The sequence below is a fragment of the Leucoraja erinacea genome, chromosome 3 (genome assembly GCF_028641065.1).
Source record: "Leucoraja erinacea ecotype New England chromosome 3, Leri_hhj_1, whole genome shotgun sequence".
NCBI classification, from domain to species: domain Eukaryota; kingdom Metazoa; phylum Chordata; class Chondrichthyes; order Rajiformes; family Rajidae; genus Leucoraja; species Leucoraja erinaceus.
Genome location: NC_073379.1, coordinates 38,278,294 through 38,299,765, shown reverse-complemented (window position 1 = coordinate 38,299,765; position 21,472 = coordinate 38,278,294). Strand labels below are relative to the sequence as shown.

Here is a 21,472-nt window from a genome sequence, read left to right as displayed (position 1 = left end):
GAATACCGTGCTCAAGTCTCTGGAATATGATTTATACCCTGCATTGTCATCTTGTACTTCCTATCTCGCTACACTGAGCCTATTTTATACAATGTCCCAAATAGGTGAAAAGAAAGAAATAGAGTATCTACTCGCTCCCCTCTTGAATGGCTCCTTGATCCATGGTGCTATGGTTAGGTTCCTCATCCTTCCTACCACCTCCACACTTGAGTGCACAGGGAGCAAGAATCTCAGACCTGCTATACACCCCTCAAGGGCCGTGTGTCCTCTAACACAGCCTCTTGGAACCCCCTACCTGCCTCATTTGCAATCACACCCTCCTTCTCCTGACCACAGACCAGATTGGAAGCAGTTAATTTAATGGGTGTGACTACCTCCAGAAACACAGCATCCAGGTAATTGTCTCCGTCCCTGATGTGCCACAGCGTTTGAAGGTCGTCAACTTTGGGCCGAAGGTCCTCGATCAACCAATACTTGGTGCAGATGTGGTCACCAGGAACCATCGGGTACATACACTAGCTCCCACATTCTGCAGCTATAGCATATCATGTGATCCTGCATGCCTCCTTTATTTATGTACCTGAACATCTCTTGTACATTGATAGTAATCCGATTATCCACTACTCATTCAATAATCTTGTACTTCACGTGCATAAAACATTCAGCTAATTTCTGCCTCAACTGTCCTTGCAGGCACTGAGCAACAAACTTTCTCATCATTTTCTCTCTAATCCTTCAACTAATTATTATAAACATATGCCGTCGAGTTAGACTGGACCTCACAAAGATTTTGTCATTATAACATAAGGCCCAAAGAGAAAGGGAGATAGATATGCAGCAAATCAAGTATCTGAATGGAAGGCTTAAGTGAGGCTTTGTTCTGCTAACATCCAACTTGAGAATGTCCAGTCTTAAACTCATGCCTGGGTGCATAACTGCATGACCTTGGTCACCAAGAGAGGGGAAACTCCATCTCTGAGGGCAGCAGGGCTGGGATCTGTCAGCCTGTCAGACAGCTGTTTAATGAAGTTGATACTGCACAGAGACTTTCCATTTGCTCAACTTTGTTTAAAAGCTTATTAATGAGGCAAGGTACACACAAATGCTGGAGAAACTCAGCGGGTGCAGCAGCATCTATGGAGCAAAGGAAATAGGCAACGTTTCAGGGCCGAAACCCTTCTTCAGACTGATAGGGGTTCTTAAAAACTTAATGAGGCAAGGCTTGTGAATGTGAGGAAAATGTTGATATCATTTATTCTCAGAAGCTATGACGAGCAAACAATTGAATGTTGGCTGAGAAATTGTGGACATTTCTCCACGTAGGTGCCACCGAGTTTGAGACCTCTACATGAGCTAAATATTGATGCGGTTAATAGAGCTATGCCATGAAGCTCTGACAATTCAGGTTAAATCCAATCTGTAATAGACCCAAAACGTTGCTTGTCCATTCCCTCTACAGATGCTGCCTGATCTGCTGAGTTCCTCCAGCACTTTGTGTTTTACTCAAGATTTAGCATCTGCTGTTCCTTGTGTCTTCAGGTTGAATCTTTATCTGTGAAGCTGTGTGGAATTTACACATTCTCTCTGTTGCATGTTGGGTTTCCTGTGTACGCCAGTTTCCTCCCATATCCCAATTGCCATTGTAATTTTCCCCTGATGTGTAAGTGACTGGTAACATCTGGGAGGAGTTGATGGGAATGTGGGAAGAATAAAATGGGATCAATGTTAGGATGAGTATAAATGACTGGTTGATGGTCAGCACAAACTCAGTGGGTTGGAGGGCCATGTTCTGTGCTGTGTGTGTCGATACACATATTTGTTCCAAACCTGCTGGGTTCTTATGAATAAATATAACCGACAATTTGTCCTGGACCAGCTGCATTGAACCAATGGCCAAGAAAGCACACCAATTCCTCTACTTCCTTAGAAGGCTTAGAAAGTTTGGCATGTCCCCAACAACCCTCGCCATTTTCTACAGATGCGCCGTAGAAAGCATGCTATCAGGATCAAGAGTCAAGAGTCAAGAGTCAATTTAATTGTCATTTGGACCCCTGGAGGTCCAAACGAAATGCCGTTTCTGCAGCCATACATTACACACAAATAGACCCCAGACACAACATAATTACATTTAACATAAACATCCATCACATAACTGTGATGGAAGGCCAAAAAAAACTTATCTCTCCACTGCACTCTCCCCCCCCCCGATGTCAGAGTCAAAGTCAAAGCCCCCGGCTGGCGATGGCGATTGTCCCGCGGCCATTGAAGCCACGCCGGGTGGTGCGAGGTCGCACACCGGGTCTTGATGTTGGAACCCCCGGTGTGCGCTCGCAAAGTCCCGCAGCCGTTCCAGCCGCGCGGGGCAGTGGTGTTAGGCCCCGCTCCAGGAGCTCTTCGACCCCGCAACTCGGGGGGGGGAAGTCGCCGTTGCAGGAGCCCCGAAAAGCGGTCTCCCTCCAGGGAGCCGCGGGCTCCCGGTTCCCGCCGTCCGCAGACCCGCAGCAGCAGCCTCCGACTCAGCAGCAGCAGCAGCAGCGGCAGCGGCAACGCTCCTCCACCGCTCCACCCGCTCCGGTCTCGGCCAGCTCCGCGACGGCAACGGTGAAGTCGGCACCTGAGTCCCCGGCTTCATCCCGTTGGAGGCCGCTCCTCGTTGCGGCCCCAACGACATCTGAGACCCGACGAGAAAAGGTCGCCGGGTGGTGGCCCCACCCCACCCCCATCCCCCCACACACACACCCCAACATAAAATAACAAAAACTACATAAAAACACAGACAAAAAATAATAAAAACGCGGACAGGCTGCAGAGGCCGCTGCTGGCCAGAGCCGCGCCGCCTACCGGATGCATCTTAGCATGGTTTGGGAACAGCTCAAAGACCCCAAGAAATTTCAGAAAATTGTGGACATAGCCCAGACCATTAAGCAAACCAACCTCCCTTCCATTGACTCCATCTGCACTTCACAGTGCCTCGGTAAGGCCACCTGCATAATCAAGAATCAGTCTTACCCTGTTCACTCTTATCCCCACTTCCATCAGGCAAGAGGTACAGAAGTTTGGGAATCCATACCTCCCGATTCAGGGACAGTTTCTTCTTCCCAACTGTTATCAGGCAACTGAGCCACCCTCTCATCAGCTAGAATGTGGTCCTAACCTCCCATCTACCTTATTGGAGACCTTTGAACCATCTAATGTAATACCCTTTATCCTAGATCTGTAAACTGTGGACAGCTTGATTGTAATCATGTACAGTCTTTTCGCTGACTGGATAGCACGCAACAAAACGTTTTTTACTGCACCTTGCACACCTAACAATAATAAACTAAACCTCAAGTAAGATTTACCAGTAATTGTCCTCTGACATTTCATACTTTATGGAATCCAATATTGCTGCAGTTTTCCAGTATCATCCTGCTGAAGCTGAGGCAGATTAGCTGAGCACAGTGTCCATGCACTACAATGGTGAGGAAAGGCTGGATGGAAGTAAGGTAGTTTATCCAGCTTCTTGCATTGGATTTAGTCAAATATTTTTTAGTTTAATGAGTATTCATCATTTTATGTTTTAAAATGGCAATACATTTGTTCTTTTTTAAATCATTATGTTGATATTTGATATTTCTGGATGAAGTATGTTAATTAACTGGGAAATTAACTGGGATATTGTCAAGTCCCACTAAGTGCAATGCAAATACTCATTCATTTTTGGAACTCAAGTGGAGCAAATCAAATTGGTTAAAGACTGGTTTGTCTTCAGTGATGGTGGTACCCTCAGGAGGAGGCTGATATGAAGCGTCCACTCAGCAACGTCTGAGTTGCAAACCCTTCAGCCTTGTCTTTAACACTGACACCTGGGTCCACCATAGTTAAAGACGTGGACATTCTTGGTGCTTCCCTTGCTGTTAATTGCTTAATTATCCTCTACCATTTGTGACTTAATGCTGCTGTCTCCACATTGCCAGAGACCTGGGTTCAATCCTGACCTCGGGTGCTGGTTGTGTGTAGTTTGCAGGTTCTCCGTGTGACCATGTGGGTTTCTTTCGAGTGCTCCAGCTTCTTCCCATCTCCCAAAGTCCTGCGGTTTTGTAGGTTAAATGGCCTCTGTAAAATAAAAAGCCCCCTACTGTGTGGAGAGTGGGTGGGGAAGTGGGATAATATAGAACTAGTGCAAATGGGTGATCGGTTGTTGACGGTACTAAGTGTCAAGAGTGTTTTATTGTCATGTGTCCCCGATAGGACAAATTAAATTCTTACTTACTGCAGCACAAAATAACATGTAATCATAGTACATAACGGGAGAAAAAAAGAAAAAAGTTCAGTGTGTATATACACACACACACATACACACAAATACTCAATAAATAAACAAATATAGTGCAATAATAGTAATAGTATGTTGCAGTTCAGAGCTTATTCGTTGCAGTGTTTAATAGCCTGATGACTGTAGGGAAGAAGCTGTTCCTGAACCTGGATGTTATAGTTTTCAGCCTCCTGTGACTTCTTCCCGATGGCAATGGTGAAATGAATATGTGGCCAGGATGGTGTGGACCTTGATGATGTTGGCTGCCTTTTTGAGGCAGCGACGTCGATAGATCCCTTCGATGGTGGGGAGGGCAGAGCAGGTGATGGACGGGGCAGTGGTCACAACTTTTTGCAGATTATTCTGTTCCTGGACATTCAAGTTGCCGAACCAGACCACGATGCAACCAGTCAGTATGCTCTCTACTGTGCACCTGGAGAATTTCAGGAGAATCCTCGTTGACATACCGAATCTCCGTAATCTTCTCAGGAATCAGTTCCTTGGTTCTACTGATGTTGAGAGCCAGGTTGTTGTGCTGGTATCATTTGATCAATCGATCGATCTCACTTCTATACTCTGACTCATCACCAACTGTAATTCGTTCAACAACAGTGGTGTCATCGCTGAACTTGATGATGGAGTTCGCACTATGTCCGGCTACACAGTCATGAGTAGAGTGAGTAGAGCAGGGGGCTGAGCACACAGCCTTGAGGTGCTCCCTTGCTGATTGTTACTGAGGATGAAGTGTTTCTGCCAATTCAAACAGACGGTGGTCTGTGGATGAGGAAGTCGAGAATCCAATTGCAGAGGGATGCGCAGAGAGCCGGCTTTTATGCTGTACCTTTAAACCAAAAAGACTAAACTAAACTACAGACATTTGACACATTGCTAGAGTAACCCGCTGAGTAACTCCAGCACTTTGTGCCCTTTTGTGCAAATCATCATTTGCAATTCCTTATTTCTACAGAGCTTTAAGCTGAATATTGGTTTTGGGATCATTTACTTTAGTCTGTACTTCACTTGAGTGTCAATCGAGATTTTTCTGTCCAAGTCTCTGGAGTGGAACTTGAACCCGTGACCTTCTGACTTAGGTGACAGCTGTCTACAGAACCACAGCTGACTATAACCCAAACTCTGAAGAGAACTCCCTACTATTTGAAAAAATGACATTAAAAATGACTAGTAAAGATAATCTATATGAGGAATCAGCACAGTGAACTGTGAAACACTAAATATTTATTAGCAGCACTTATAATTACACCTTTCAAACTTTTCATGTCTAGATGAAGTCCATCACATGACACAAAATCGTGATTAGTTTAAATCGGCAAAATTTGTTAATTTAACAATGCTGATTAGCTCATTTGCAAGTATCAGATGTCAGCCCTGCTTCAATGAACATACCCCAAGTCAAATGGTTGTGCTGTCAAACCTCATTCCACTGACTTCACCAGTCACTGCATTTGTTGCACTTGGGATCAGATGTCAGCCTATTGTCATATCGCTGCTCTCTTATGGATATAAAAGGTCCCAAGACAATTTCAAAGACAAGGCAGCTTTTCCTAAATCCTACTCAACACACTGTGGTGCTTCTCAGACTTCAATTTGTTCAAACTGGCTCCCCTTCTTTGTTGTAGGACAGGGTAGTCTGAAACTAAAGCATAGGTTTAAGTTGAGAGGTGACAGGGACCTGAGAGGCAACTTTTTCACACAGGGAGCGTGGAACGAGTTGCCAGAGGAAGTGGTAGAGGCGGGTACAATTTTCACATTTAAAAGACACTTGGACATGTACATGTAAAGGAAAGACTTGGAGGGATATGGACCAGGTGCAGGCAAATAGGACTAGCTCAGTTACACAATTTGGTTGGCGTGGATGAGTTGTGCTGAAGGGTTTGTTCTCATGCTGTATATCTCTATTACAAAGAGTTTATACTCAGATACACTATTTACTTAGATATAAAGTGGTCTGGGGATGTCCTGAGTTTGTTAAAGACCTTGTGAGGAAAGACATTCTTGCCATAGAGGGAGTACAGAGAAGGTTCACCAGACTGATTCCTGGGATGTCAGGACTTTCATATGAAGAAAGACTGGATAGACTCGGCTTGTACTCGCTAGAATTTAGAAGATTGAGAGGGGATCTTATAGAAACTTACAAAATTCTTATGGAGTTGGACAGGCTAGATGCAGGAAGATTGTTCCCAGTGTTGGGGAAGTCCAGAACAAGGGGTCACAGTTTAAGGATAAGGGGGAAATCTTTTAGGACCGAGATGAGAATTTTATTTTTCATAAAGAGAGTGGTGAATCTCTGGAATTCTCTGCCACAGAAGGTAGTTCATTGGCTTTATTTAACCATATAACCATATAACAATTACAGCACGGAAACAGGCCATCTCGGCCCTACAAGTCCGTGCCGGAAAAAAAAAATTCCCCTTAGTCCCACCTGCCTGCACTCACCATAACCCTCCATTCCCTTCTCATCCATATGCCTATCCAATTTATTTTTATATGATACCAACGAACCTGCCTCCACCACTTCCACTGGAAGCTCATTCCACACCGCTACCACTCTCTGAGTAAAGAAGTTCCCCCTCATGTTACCCCTAAACTTCTGTCCCTTAATTCTGAAGTCATGTCCTCTTGTTTGAGTCTTCCCTATTCTCAAAGTGAAAAGCTTGTCCTTCGTCTATCCCTCTAATTTTAAAGACCTCTATCAGGGTCCACATCAGAGAATAAAGACCTAACTTATTCAACCTATCTCTGTAACTTAGTTGTTGAAACCCAGGCAGTACAGGTATACTCTATTTTTTTTGTACTGTACATTTAAGAGGGAGTTAGATGTGGCCCTTGTGGCTAAAGGTATCAGGGTGTATGGAGAGAAGGCAGGTACAGGATACTGAGTTGGATGATCAGCCATGATCATATTGAATGGCGGTGCAGGCTCGAAGGGCCGAATGGCCTACTCCTGCACCTATTTTCTATGTTTCTATGTTCATTATAGGAGAAAGGGGCAACAAAACATTACTCGGCACTCTGATAGTGGCCAGTAATGACCAGCACAAGTGGCCATTCCTGTGCTTGTAATGTACACCAATGCACAGGGTGTATCTGTTATCTTCTCCAGAAAAAGGCAGCAGATCCAATAGGCTGCTTTCCTGCAGTGGGAGCAGCAGCCTGGATTGCATCCTCGGATCTTGTGCGATAAAATTGATTTGCTACCTGATATCCAGAATAAAGAGTTATGAGCCAAAATTAATTCTTATAGTTGTTGGCAATACAAAAGCTTTTCAAGAACCCAATCATTTTCCCAGTTGTCTTCCAAATTCTAACAATTCTTGTGCCCTTGTGTCGGGTAATACAAAAAATGAAGTTACCATAAACACAAAATAAGGTCTTGCCATGGTCATAGTTCAGTATATAGAACACAGAACAGTACAACGCAGGAACAGGCCCTTCAGCCCACAATGTTTGTGTCAAACATGAAGCCAATTTAAACGGATCTCATGTGTAGAAAAGAACTGCAGATGCTGGTTTAAATCGAAGATTGATACAAAATGCTGGAGTAACTCAGCGGGACAGGCAGCATCTCCCGAGAGAAGGAATGGATTACGTTTCGGGTCGAGACCCTTCGTCAGACTGATGTCAGGGGAGTGGGAGACGTAAACTGATGTCATCTGGCCTGTACATGATCCATATCCCTCTGGAACTCTCTGCCACAGAGGGTAGTTGAGGCCAGTTCATTCGCTATATTTAAGAGGGAGTTAGATGTGGCCCTTGTGGCCAAGGGGATCAGAGGGTATGGAGAAAAGGCAGGTACGGGATACTGAGTTGGATGATCAGCCATGATCATATTAAATGGCGGTGCAGGCTCGAAGGGCCGAATGGTCTACTCCTGCACCTAATTTCTATGTTTCTATGTTTCTATGTTTATTACCTGCACTTTCATTTGCCTATCCAAAAGCCTATTAAATGCTACTGTTCTTTCTGCCTCCACCACCACCCCCCTGGCAATGCATTCCAGCTCCCCACTATTCCCTGTGTAATAAACTTTCCCCCTTTCCCCTTATAGCTATGCCCTCCAGTGTTAGACAATTCTACCCTGGGAAAAGGGTTCTGACTGTCTACCCTATCTATGCCTCTCGTAATTTTATATACTTCTATCAAGCCTACCGTCAACCTCTAACATTTCAGAGAAAACAATACAAGTATATCTAACCTCTCCTTGTAGCTGAAACCCTCTAATCCAGACAACACTCTGCTAATTCTCCTCTGCACCCTCTTCAAAGCCTCCACATGTTTTATAGAACTGCACATACACACAATGACAACCAAAGTCCTATAAAGCAGCTTAACTTCCTGACTCTATTCAATGCCTTGCAATGAAGGCAAGCATACCACAGGTCTTCTTCACCATTTTCTACACACCACCTTATTTAACTACCCTATTTATATATATGCAACAAACTGACAGTCAATACTATTCAAATGTACAGCAGAAAAAGACCATTCTGCCCGCTTGGTCTTGACTGGCATTTGTGCTCCATACTTTGTTCTGCTCCATCTCACCATTTTCTTCCATTCAAGAATTCTCTTTCAAATGAATATCTTCTTACCATCTCAACCAAGTTCTACATTCTACCCTGGTTTACCTGGTTTTTTGTTGTCAGATTTATGGGTGAAATGGTCTCTTGTTTTGAGCTCACCCTGACAAACAGAAGGGCCTTCTCTACAACCAGGATGGGTGGAAATGTCAAAGACTAGCGGGCATTGCATTAATTTGAAAGAGGTAACGTTTAAAGGAGATGTAGGGGGCAAGTTTTTTTACAGAGGCAGCAGATGCTTGGAACTCACTGCCAAGGGCGGTGGTGGAGGCAGATACAATAGTGGCATTTAAGAGCGTTTTAGTTAGGCTCATGCATATGCAGAGAACGGAGGCTTGTGGATAATAATCAGTCAGATTAGTTTAGTTTATCTGGGCATTATGCTCAGCACGGACATTGTGGGCTGAAGGGCCTGTTCCTGTGTACTGTTCTGTGTTCAAACATTCATACCTGATAATTTAAAAACATTTGGGAAATCCAGCAGATTTCCCTTTCCGTGTTGGTTTTAAACCTCTCCTTATGGTTGCATTCCTTGCATACATAATTCCTCAAATGCCTGTCTATCCTTTTGGTATAATGGAACAGAGCACAACCAATCACTAATCTACTGAGTAAAAACAGCACATGTCAGGACATTATTGCGATTCGACCATAATCTCCGTGGCTTGAAGCATTGCTGGTCTGTGAATGAGCTGCCAAGTCCCTCGTGACAAAGGCTTGTTTTGTTTCCTTTAGAGCCCCTCATCTGCTGCAGCAGGAGACCTCAACCATGGTGGCCGTGAAGATGCTGAAAGAAGAAGCTTCACCTGATATGCAAGCAGACTTCCAGAGAGAAGCAGCCCTCATGGCGGAGTTCGACCATTCAAATATCGTCAAGCTTTTAGGTAATTGCTTTGAGCATAAGCTAACAACTGCAATTAATATCAATATAATAAAATTTGAAGCTGAGCCACAAAGGGAGACGGTGGTCAAAAGGGTTGCCAAAATTGTGGGCTTTGAGATGTATCTGAAAGAGGATAGTGACAAAGAGGTGTAGGGACAGAATTCCACTTTAGGGTGTGGGTAACTGATGCATGGCTACATAGTATCTTAGTATAAACTGAGTTCTTGATAGTTGGCATGGACAGGGTGGGACAAAGGGCCTGTTTTTGTGCTGGATGACTCTGATAATAGGGAGGTGAGGGAAACACGTTTCAAAGTTCTTGAGAATTCTAACAGATTCTCCACATTAAAACAGATTCTCCAAAATTTATGAAAACAGTCAGGTCTTTAAGAACTGCCTGTGACCATCGGTGACCTTAATTTGAACCTGGGCCTTTCAGGCTCTGTTTGGTCCATGCCTTCATGCACTTGACCAGATTCTACTATCTGAAGTCTTCAGATTGGCTCCTTTGAAAAATTCCCAGCGACAAAAGTCAGGATTCAAAGTGAAGCCAAACTGGAGAATCAGTACAGCTTAAGTTTATAAGAACAGAACAATTAGGAGCAGCAAAATACCCTTTGACCTTCCACATTGCTTCCCTGTTCAATACAATCACAGTCTATCTTTTACTGCAGTCCCACTTTCCTGTACAAGCTCCAAAAGCACACAGACATGACTCATGAATGGGACGGTGCAAATTTGGATCAGGGCAAGAGTTTTAGATCCTTAGGTGTACGATGGAGACTGATCAGGGGAGCTGAGTCTGGAAATAACAAAAAAAAAGAGAACATCTGCAGTGGAGGCTGTTAGACGGAGAGTGATGGGGGTTAAATGTGACTTGGTTCATTCTGCTGAAGCCTATGACCTAATATTTTGGATTACAATCCAGTGAAGTGCCTAATCAATTTCTGAAGTTATTCAAACTATCTGTAAGAGAAAATGCAGATTTCATGTGGAGTCACAGCTGTTCCACTTATATCTGGAATTTACAAGAGGCCCAGAGCCAGGGTCTGAACAGTTGCCATTCTGAAAAAGCTGCTATTCTGCTACAAATCCAGAGGGGAAAATGCATCATCAACCTAATGTTTCAGCACTCATCGTGAAGTCCAAACCTTTGCTCACGATAAGCACAGTGGAAAATCCTTTCAGTCTGACAGCTGGTTTTGGTTTGTTATAATTGTCATTACAGAGATAGTGCAAAGGGCCTGTCCCACTGTACGAGGTAATTCAAGAGTTCTCCCGAGTTTTCCCCTGATTCGAACTCGGAGAATGTCCGTAGCGGGCCCGTAGGAGTTCGTGGATGTCTCGTAGCGGCTTGTACAAGTAACGGTAGGTACTCGGGAAATCCTGTAAACACTGTGAAAAATGTCCATGAGTAAAAAAATACTCGTGATGAAAAAAATTGTTACTTTTTACTCGTACGAGCCGCTACGAGACATCCACGAACTCCTACTGACCCGCTACGGACATTCTCCAAGTTCGAATCAGGGGAAAACACGAGAGAACTCTTGAATTGCCTCGTACAGTGGGACAGGCCTTTAAAACTTGCAATTTAATTAAGGTAAGGGTATTCCTTTCTTATATTTAACACCCCCCCACCCCATCCATGAATTTGCTTGTCCTGATCACTGTAATCTCTGACAACTATGTTTTTTCAGTTCAGGCCTTTTGTTATTACTGAATATTAGGCATTCTGCCATTGATGGGCAGTCCTTCTCTTGCAAGGCCCAGGTGCTGGAACTCCTACCCTGCACTTTTCCGCCTCTCTACCTTTTTGTCCTAACTCTGTGGGCGTTACGGTGGCGCAGCGGTGGAGTTGCTGCCTTACAGTGCTTGTAGCGCCCGAGGCCCGAATTTGATCCCGACTACGGGTGCTGTCTGTACGAAGTTTGTAAGTTTGTATGTTCTCCCTGTGACCACATGGGTTTTCTCTGAGAATTGGCTTGTTAAATGTAAAAATTGTCCCTAGTGTGTGTAGGATAGTATTAATATGCGGGAATCGGCATGCTCGGTGGGCCAAAAGGCCTGTTTCCACACTGTATCTCTAAAACTAAAACCTCTTTGCTCAAGTTTTGGGTCATTGCCCCCAATATCTCCTCATGCTGCCTGGTCCCCATTACTATTTGATAAGAATCTCCTCAAGCACGTGGATTTTTTTTTTTGCCACGTTAGAAGTGTTGTAAGATGTTGAGGGTAATGAAATGATGCAGCAGAGCATGACATCTGAAAAGCATTCCTGCAATTCACCTCTTCATAAGCAGCTGCACTGTCAATGTCACAGGAGTTCTAATTGAAATTAAGCTGTATTCAGTTTACCAGATCTATTTTGGGGCTAATAATCTGGGCCTTCAAATTCCAGAATGTGGTGACCTGGATTACTCTTCCGAAAGTGAGAGCAAAAATGAAAATACTCAGAAATGTGGCCTATAAATCTTTTATGGGCAACCTATGTGGATATCTCTAGTAAAATTTGAATGAAAGGTGCAAATTGCCTGAAAGGGTGTTCGCAACAGATTTAATGGTAACATATCTCAAGGTTGTGCATTGGAAATTAATATTCAATGCCAGATTTATTTAGGCCACTCAGCAACGGGCATGGGATGACTAAATAAATTCAAAGTAGTCACAAATAGTTTTAAATTGTTGAGTTTTTGCAATTAGAGAAAATTGCAGCTGCTTGCTGTCCATTATCACAAAAATAGAAAATTGGTCTCCAAGGATTCCAAGCTGTTCCAGTGGTGATGATGACTTGATGCCGAGCAAAGTTAAAATATATGGTGATCAGTGCAGCAGTGCGAACTGATCATCCCTTGACTACAGACACAAGTAAATATAATTGCATCACTTTACGTCCTGGAAACCAGAGGAAGCCTTTAAAGGGAACAGTGCCTTCCCTTTCCATTTAACGACTGGCTGTTAGTCTTAGCAGCAAACCTTCCATAAAGGCAAATGATGCCCAAATGGTCATCTTTATTTTTCAATGGACTTGTGCAGGACACAGATTACAAGGTTCCAGTTATGGCCCAATAACAGTAATTTGCTTGAGAGGTGCACTCAAATGTTATAGACATATTACAGCTGTAATTTCTAAATGGTGAAACCAAAATGTATAAAAAATACCCATTAATAAAATCTGACAATGTGCACTTTAACCACATGTGATTTTTTCTATTACAAATCTCAAATTGTGGAGTACAGAGACAAATAAATAAATGATGGGTCTTTGTCCCAAACATTATGGAGGCCATTGTTTGTTACATTGTACAAAACGTCAGTAAGGGCACATTTGGAGTATTGTGTTCATTGTTGGTCATTCTGCTTTAGGAAAGACGTTGTTATGCTGGAAATGGTACAAAGAAGATTCATGGGGATGTTGCCTGGACTTGAGGGTCTAAGGTAGAGGGAGAAATTGGGTAGGCTAGGACTTTATTCCTTGGAGTGCAGTAGAATGGGGGGTGATCTTTTAGAGGTGCATAAAAAACATGAAGGGAATAGATCGGGTAGATGCACAGTCTTTTAGTAAGGGAATCAAGACACAGAGAACATCATTTAAAGGTGAGAGGAAAAAGATTTTATAGGAATCCGAGGGGCAACATTTTCCACATAGAGTCTGGTAGGTAAATGGAACGAACTGCCGGAGGAGATAGTTGAGGCAGGTACTACAACAACAATTGAAAATACAAATGGACAGGTACAAGGACAGGAGAGGTTTGGTGGGATATGGACCAAACACAGGCAGGTTGGACTAATGTAGATGGGACACCTTGGTCAGCATGGGCAAGTTGGGCCGAACGGCCTGCTTCCGGGCTCAAAGACTTTATGATTAAACGGCAATTACAGGTTATGATAGTGTTCCTGAGTGATGCCGTCTGAGGCTTGGTGTGGGCACTCTTTTCAAAGAGGCAGAATGATGTGTGTTTGAGTTTTACTCCAGAGACCAGAGACCAATTGTGGCTGCTGTTCCTGCTGCACAATTGCACTCAAAGTAAGCACTCAAAGTCACTGAAAGTAAGCATGCAGGCAATGAAGAAAGCGAATGGCATGTTGGCCTTCATAACAAGAAGAGTTGAGTAAAGGAGAAAATAGGTCCTTCTGCAGTTGTACAGGGCCCTGGTGAGACCACACCTGGAGTATAGTGTGCAGTTTTGGTCTCCAAATTTGAGGAAGGACATTCTTGCTATTGAGGGAGTATAGCATAGGTTCGCGAGGTTAATTCCCGGGATGGCGGGACTGTCATATACAGAAAGAATGGAGCGACTGGGCTTGTATACACTGGAATTTAGAAGGATGAGAGGATATCATATTGAAACATAAAAGATTATTAAGGGATTGGACACACTAGAGGCAGGAAACATGTTCCCGATGTTGGGGGAGTGCAGAACCAGGGGCCACAGTTTAGGAATAAGGGGTAAGCCATTTAGAACGGAGATGAGGAAAAGCGTTTTCACCCAGAGGTTGTGAATCTATGGAATTCTCTGCCTCAGAAGGCAGTGGAGGCCGATTCTCTGGATGCTTTCAAGAGAGAGTTAGATAGATCTCTTAAAGATAGCAGAGTCAAAAGATATGGGAAGAAGGCAGGAACGGTGTACTGATTGTGGATGATCAGCCATGATCACAGTGAATGGTGGTGCTGGCTCGAAGGGCCGAATGGCCCACTCCTGCACTTATTGTCTATTGTCTATTGCCCTTTCTGGAAGTCAAAAGATCCCATGGCACTTTTCTGAGCAAAACTATAGGAGTTTCCACAAGCTTTGTTTAACATCATCTTTCAATAAAGACAACTAAAATAAATAATCTAATCTTTGTTTAATTGAAGTTTGTGGAAATTCGTTGTACATAAATTGTTTGCCAAGTCTCATATGTCAACAATGTCTATTAGTCAATAGACAATAGGTGCAGGAGTAGGCCATTTGGCCCTTCGAGCCAGCACCGCCATACAATGTGATCATGGCTGATCATCCCCAATCAGTACCCCGTTCCCGCCTTCTCCACATATCCCCTGACTCCGCTATTTTTAAGAGCCCTATCTAGCTCTCTATTGAAAGCAACCAGAGAACCTGCCTCCACCACCCTCTGAGGCAGATAATTCCACAGACTCACCACTCTCTGTGAGAAAAAGTGTTTCCTCGTCTCCGTTCTAAATGGCTTACTCCTTATTCTTAAACTGTGGCCCCTGGTTCTGGACTCCCCCAACATCGGGAACATGTTTCCTGCCTCGAGTGTGCCCCAAGCCCTTAACAATCTTATATGTTTCAATGAGATAACCTCTCATCCTTCTAAACTCCAGAGTGTACAAGCCCAGCTGCTCCATTCTCTCAGCATATGACAGTTCCGCCATCCCGGGAATTAACCTTGTAAACCTACGCTGCACTCCCTCAATAGCAAGAATGTCCTTCATCAAATTAGGAGACCAAAACTGCACACAATACTGCAGGTGTGGTCTCACTAGGGCTCTGTACAACTGCAGAAGGACCTCTTTGCTCCTATATTCGATTCCTCTTGTTATAAAAGCCAACATGCCATTCGCTTACTTCACTGCCTGCTGTATCTGCATGCTTACTTTCATAGACTGATGTACAAGGACCCCCAGATCCCGTTGTACTTCCCCTTTTCCCAACTTGATGCCATTTGGATAGTAAGCTGCCTTCCTGTTTTTGCTACCAAAGTGGATAACCTCACATTTATCCGCATTAAACTTCATCTGCCATGCATCTGCCCACTCCCCCAACCTGTCCAAATCACCCTGCATTCTCATAGCATCCTCCTCACAGTTCACACTGCCACCCAGCTCTGTGTCATCTGCAAATTTGCTAATGTTACTTTGAATCCCTTCATCCAAATCATTGATGTATATTGTAAATAGCTGCGGTCCCAGTACCGAGCCTTGCGGTACCCCACTAGTCACTGCCTGCCATTCTGAAAGGGACCCGTTAATCCCTACTCTTTGTTTCCTGTCTGCCAACCACATTTCTATCCATGTCAGCACTCTACCCCCAATACTGTGTGCCCTAATTTTGCCCACTAATCTCCTATGTGAGACCTTATCAAATGTTTTCTGAAAGTCCAGGTACACTACATCCACTGGCTCTCCCTTGTCCATTTTCCTAGTTTACAGCTTCAAAAAATTCCAGAAGATTCCCTCCTAACCCCATTCTCCTGCCTTCTCCCCATAAGTCTTGTATACCAGCTGCTATAAGGTTTTATAATGCATAAAAATAATTTTGGATTTTTTTAGTATTCATTCATTGTATTTTAACTTATTAAGTATTGAAGCTATCTGAGGAAATGTGTGGTGTTATGTCTGTCTTGAAACTGTTGTGGCACTGTAATTTCCTGTAAAGGATTATTAAAGGTTATTCAATTCGATAACAGAGATACTGGCACTAATAAAAAATCTATCTATCTCCGCCTTATTCAGCTTCTTCGAAACAAAAATGTTTTCGCTTTCCACAGACTGTTACTCTTGCTGCCACTGTTGGTGCCTGAGCAGTATCTCTTGCTCTTTCTCCGCAGGAGTGTGCGCCGTTGGGAAGCCCATGTGCCTGCTCTTCGAGTACATGGCACACGGGGACCTGAACGAGTACCTGCGCAAGCGCTCGTCCATCACCGCTCGCACCTTCAGGAGTGGCAGCAGCTTCGCAGAGTGGAGTGCGGGCTCGGCCGCCGACCCTCTGCCCCTCAGCTGCGCCGACCAGCTCAACATCGCCAAGCAGATCTCTGCGGGCATGACCTACCTGTCGGAGCGCAAGTTTGTCCACCGGGACCTGGCCACCCGCAACTGCCTGGTTGGAGAGAACCTGGTGGTGAAGATCGCTGACTTTGGCCTCTCCAGGAACATCTACTCTGCGGACTATTACAAGGCCAACGAGAACGATGCCATTCCCATCAGGTGGATGCCCCCTGAATCTATATTCTTCAACCGCTACACCACCGAGTCGGACGTGTGGGCTTATGGTGTGGTCCTTTGGGAGATCTTCGCGTCAGGCATGCAGCCTTACTATGGGATGGCCCATGAAGAAGTCATCTACTATGTCCGGGATGGCAACATCCTGTCCTGCCCCGAGCACTGCCCGCCGGAGCTGTACAACCTGATGCGCCTGTGCTGGAGCAACATGCCGTCGGACAGGCCGAGCTTCGCCAGCATCCACCGCATCCTGGAGCGAATGCACCAGAGGGTGGCCGCTGCACTCCCGGTCTGACCCGCCACCCCACTCTCTCCCAGTGGCGGGAGCACTGGCATTGACCTCCGGGGGTGTTGGCGAGTCCTGCGGCAGGGGGGCCTGACCTCGAATGGCTGGAGCACACCCCACACCAACTGGACACCCCCGCAACCTGCATTTCACCTGCTTAGGCCTCCCTCTGTAGCCTGGGACACAGTTCAGGCTGCACAGCACAGGCACCATCCCTCTCATTCTTTGTTCATGCACCTATATCTCAATTAGAGTTGGACATTCATTGAATCATATATATATAGGTATATGTATATATATGATGTTATGAGAGTCTTCAGGAAAGAAGGCAGAGAGAAACTGTCTCCATTGGTAAGAGGTTTGGAAACGGCAGGACCCTAATTTAAAATGTTTGGCAAAAGAAAGGGCAGAAGTAAAAATCTGGATTTGTTTTGAGCACCAGGTTGCCCCAACTAACTTGAATGGGACTTTGCAAAGTGAATTAAAAACATATAGAACATCACATGTATTCTTGGGAAGAGGAAGGCAGTGGGTTATTTCAAAGATGTCACAGCCACAGTGGGCTGAATGGCCTCCCATGTAGTTAGATTTTACCATTCTGTTACCAAAGCTGAGTTAATCACGGAGTGGAAACGTCATTATTAACCACATGTGGGTGTTTAAATGTTCAGTATTATTTTTTATTGAAAAATAATTTATCGCAGGAAAAGTAATTGTATAAGTAATTTTCAACTGAAATATCTGGTGAAAACAAGGGTCTTTTTTTCAGAGAAGCAATTGGCCCAATTCATATCCAACACCAAACTATTAAAATCGTGTCAATTATATGGGTAAACACATATGAAATGTTTAAAAACTGGCATAACTTCCAGAAAGGCCAAACCAAAATACAAAAATGATTAAATCAGCAGGAAAATCCAGTGAGTGGTTCCTACTACAACTCATGTTGTCCAAAGACTAATGGATGCTCGTTGGGTATCGAGGTACTATTTGGACATTTAAATCAGTTTCCTCCCACCCTGCCCACTGATGCTGCTCCACCAGCTGAGTTCTGGAGCAGTTTGTTCTTTGTGCCAAGTATCAGGGAGTTGAAGATTAAATATTCTTTAATCCAGCTTGGTGAACAAAGTACAGTTTTTGGTATTTATTTGTTATTCTTACATAAAATGTGACCAGCATTTATTGCCCAGCCCTCATTAACTTTGAACCAACCAGCTGTTAAAAGTCAGCCGTGTTATTGTTGGTCTTGAGGTATGTGTTAACCAGACCAGAATTTTATTCCCAAAGAAGGACATGAGTAATCAGAAAGTTACCGTCAGTGGGAGTAGATTTTAATAATGAATGGAATTTAAAGTCCCTACAGTGGGCTTTGAATGCACACAAGCAATAATCCAGGCCACTGGATTACTAGCCTGGGTAGATAACCGTAATGCCACCATGGCTCTGTTTCCCAGATACACTGTTTTTCGGGCTGCCTTTGAGTTGTTGGTTACCCGCAAAAGTTGCAGACCCTCTACAGCCATTCATGACCCAGAGATACGTCAGACTGAGTAATAGGTCACCAAATCTAGACCTCTGCACCAATAAACAGAGCTTTTTATACTGAAGGAATGGGCACAGAATGCATGCAACACCACATCAATTAAACTTCACCTTCTCCACAACAGCACTGTGTTTAAGAAAAAGAAAATAAATCTTATGGAAATCGTCCGCCCTTCGTTTAACAATGAGGTGTTGTCGACACAAAGGGGAACCAAGGCTTCCAGAGAGTCAGAAACAAAAAGAGCCTCTGCAACTTAACGGTTCCCATTGATTCCTCTTGTGAATAGCTGTATTTGTTTGTGCCGCAAGTAAGTGGTGAATTAACATAAAAGCGCGACTCTCACCAAGATCCCACAGGCACACAGCCTGTTATAGAGCAGCGTGCTTGGGTAAATGTCCAGACGTTCTCCAGGGATTGTGCAGTTGGTGGTAGAGGAAGAGTCCCAATTCCAGCCTTAGCCAGCAATCTCTAAATGAAACAAGCTCTGTAAAATGAGTCACTTATTAATTGACTGATGAGCTTTAAGCGTTCTTTGCTCAGTGTCAACCACATTACTGGCACAAATGATACCTCCGAACACAGATTCCTATTTATGAGTGAGTGAGAGAGGCTTTATCTCAAATTGTTTGGGACATGCTGCAGAGATTGTTCCTGCAATAGGTCATTTGATTTAATACACTGTAGCACAAAGCTCCAATGTGCTATTTTTGAATTTCTAGTGGTGGTTTGCAAAGGAGTGCTTTTTTTCTCTCTCTTGCACACTTGTAACCCTTAAGAAACATCTTCTGCTCTGTGGGGTTAGGCTAAAATGATGGTTATAAAACTAACAATTACTTACAGGTTTTTCTTTAACTTTGCTGTGTGTTTCATATGAAAAACACCATATATCAATAAAATGGAGATGAATTGGTGATCTCTATTGGAAAGATAGAAATGTTGTTGCTACGAGTGACTGGGATTGATTTTATGTAGAGAATTTGTAGCATAACGGTCATCCAGTCATGCAATTTTTGCTATAAAAATAAACTTGCTTTTATCAGAGAATGTTGATGCAGTTTCTATCAGGAGTTCTGATAGAACTGCAGATCTGTCCTAACTCTTGAATTTTGAAAGAACTGTTACTATTTAGTACGAAATAGAACAACCAATATATGTACCATAGACTCTCAGAAATATAGAACCAATATATGTACCATAGACTCTCAGAAATATAGAACCAATATATGTACCATAGACTCTCAGAAATGGCAATACACTATATTAACGACCAATTAATAGGCTTTTAGTAATTTTGTTTGAGAGTCAATTTAGGCGATGCCTCTGCTATTCTTCTTCAAAAAACTGTTTTGAGATCTAATGTCGACCAATAATCAACACTTTAATTTATCATTTCCACCAAAAAGTAGAATCTCCGTAGGCCTGTAATGAAATATCTCCCTGGTTTTATTGCTCAAGTATGTACTTGGAGCCTCAATCGTCTAAGTGAGAGCTGGCAATGTTAGTCGGGACAATCCGGAAGTAGAAAGCTCAACATGAGAGAGGGTCACAGAGACATACCGCCAAAGAAACCACTGGGGTTTTATAATCTGGGCAATGTTCACCTCTGTATGAAATGATGTATTAGCTTAGATAATGTCACAAAAAGTTCACCACTGCTTTTTCCAACCTTAAATTGATTTTCTCATCAGCTCTCCTGGTTTAACTTTGAGCTCTCTCCTCTCTCTACAGCCAGTTTTGGCATTTGACATTGGTCAGTTAGGACTGAGATAAGAGAGGTGTGTTCACTCATTGCCCCTGATTTTACTGGTGTGTGCCAGCATGTGTAGGTGGAGTGGCTAGCAATTCTAAGCACAAGTATTGGCAAGATCTGGACTCTCACTGCAAAAGAGGAAGTCCCAAGCCTCCACCAAGCTCCACTCCCTACCTTTTGGCCCACCCCTGGATTCCACATGGAATTAATTTCTTTAGGAAGAGCTCTCAGATCCTGCACCAGGTAACACCTGCTATCCAAATGGAGCCCATTCATCTGGAAACTGCGCTTACAACTTGGAGAAAGACCGGAATAAGCTGTGCATTTTAATGATAAAATGTTTTATAATTTAGAAGCATTTCTGGATATATTTCTTTTTAAATCCTAACAAATTTTGGAGCTTTTGGATTATTTGGGTCATCTTGTTAGCTTCTAGATTTTTCCTAATGTCCGCCGATTGTTAGGCTTTGCCAAGTGGCTAAGTTGGAAAAATGTTTTGCTGCAGTTAGTGCTTCTCAGGAGTTTTGTGCACAGGGCTTGTCCTGAATCATCCACATCATTACTTTGCAGCAGGTCTTGGTAACATGAGGGAAATCACTGTTCATCCCCAGGATGATCTCTGCCAGTTCATTCACGAAGTGGAAATACATGCAATGACTGTACAGTGATTTTTGGACTCAAGATAATTGATCAATGTGGGATGGTAGTGATGATGTCAAGGGTTGTCTTGATCTTATTAAAAGCTTGCAGGCTCATGTGACCCATGCCTGACTCTATCGCATAATTTATTTCCTTCTGGTCTGAAGGTGGGTGCTTTGTTTATCCATGAATCTTACTAATTATACAACATGACCCACTAGTGCTCACTGCCCACTTGAACTTATGGCAGTTAGGTTGTTATTAGAGTTTATGCATTTTCTGCAACACAGGGTGTGCAGGGAATGGTGGAATATGGATCATGTGCGGACAGAGGAGTTAGTTTAACCTGACATCATGTTTGGCACAGATAGTGTGGGCCCAATGGCCTATTCCTGTGCTGCACTGTTCATATCAAACATAACAGAGATATGGCCAACACAATTGACCTGTAATGTAAGACACTCTAGGTTTATGCACTGTTAGAATTAATGGCAGAGTTGCCTAATCACCAGTTTCCCTCATTCCCGTATTTT

The 21,472-nt window shown here is 43.6% G+C and overlaps 1 protein-coding gene across 1 annotated transcript in view; it reads left to right on the top strand.

The window, feature by feature from the left end:
- The window catches only part of musk (muscle, skeletal, receptor tyrosine kinase), a 135,610-nt gene extending 114,842 nt beyond the window's left edge, over positions 1 to 20,768 (top strand). The window contains exons 16-17 of the mRNA XM_055632454.1: positions 9,631 to 9,779; positions 16,331 to 20,768. Coding sequence (XP_055488429.1) covers positions 9,631 to 9,779; positions 16,331 to 17,016 — 835 coding nt within the window. The 3' untranslated portion in view covers positions 17,017 to 20,768. The remainder of the gene's footprint in view (positions 1 to 9,630; positions 9,780 to 16,330) is intronic.
- The last annotated feature ends 704 nt before the right edge of the window (positions 20,769 to 21,472 follow it).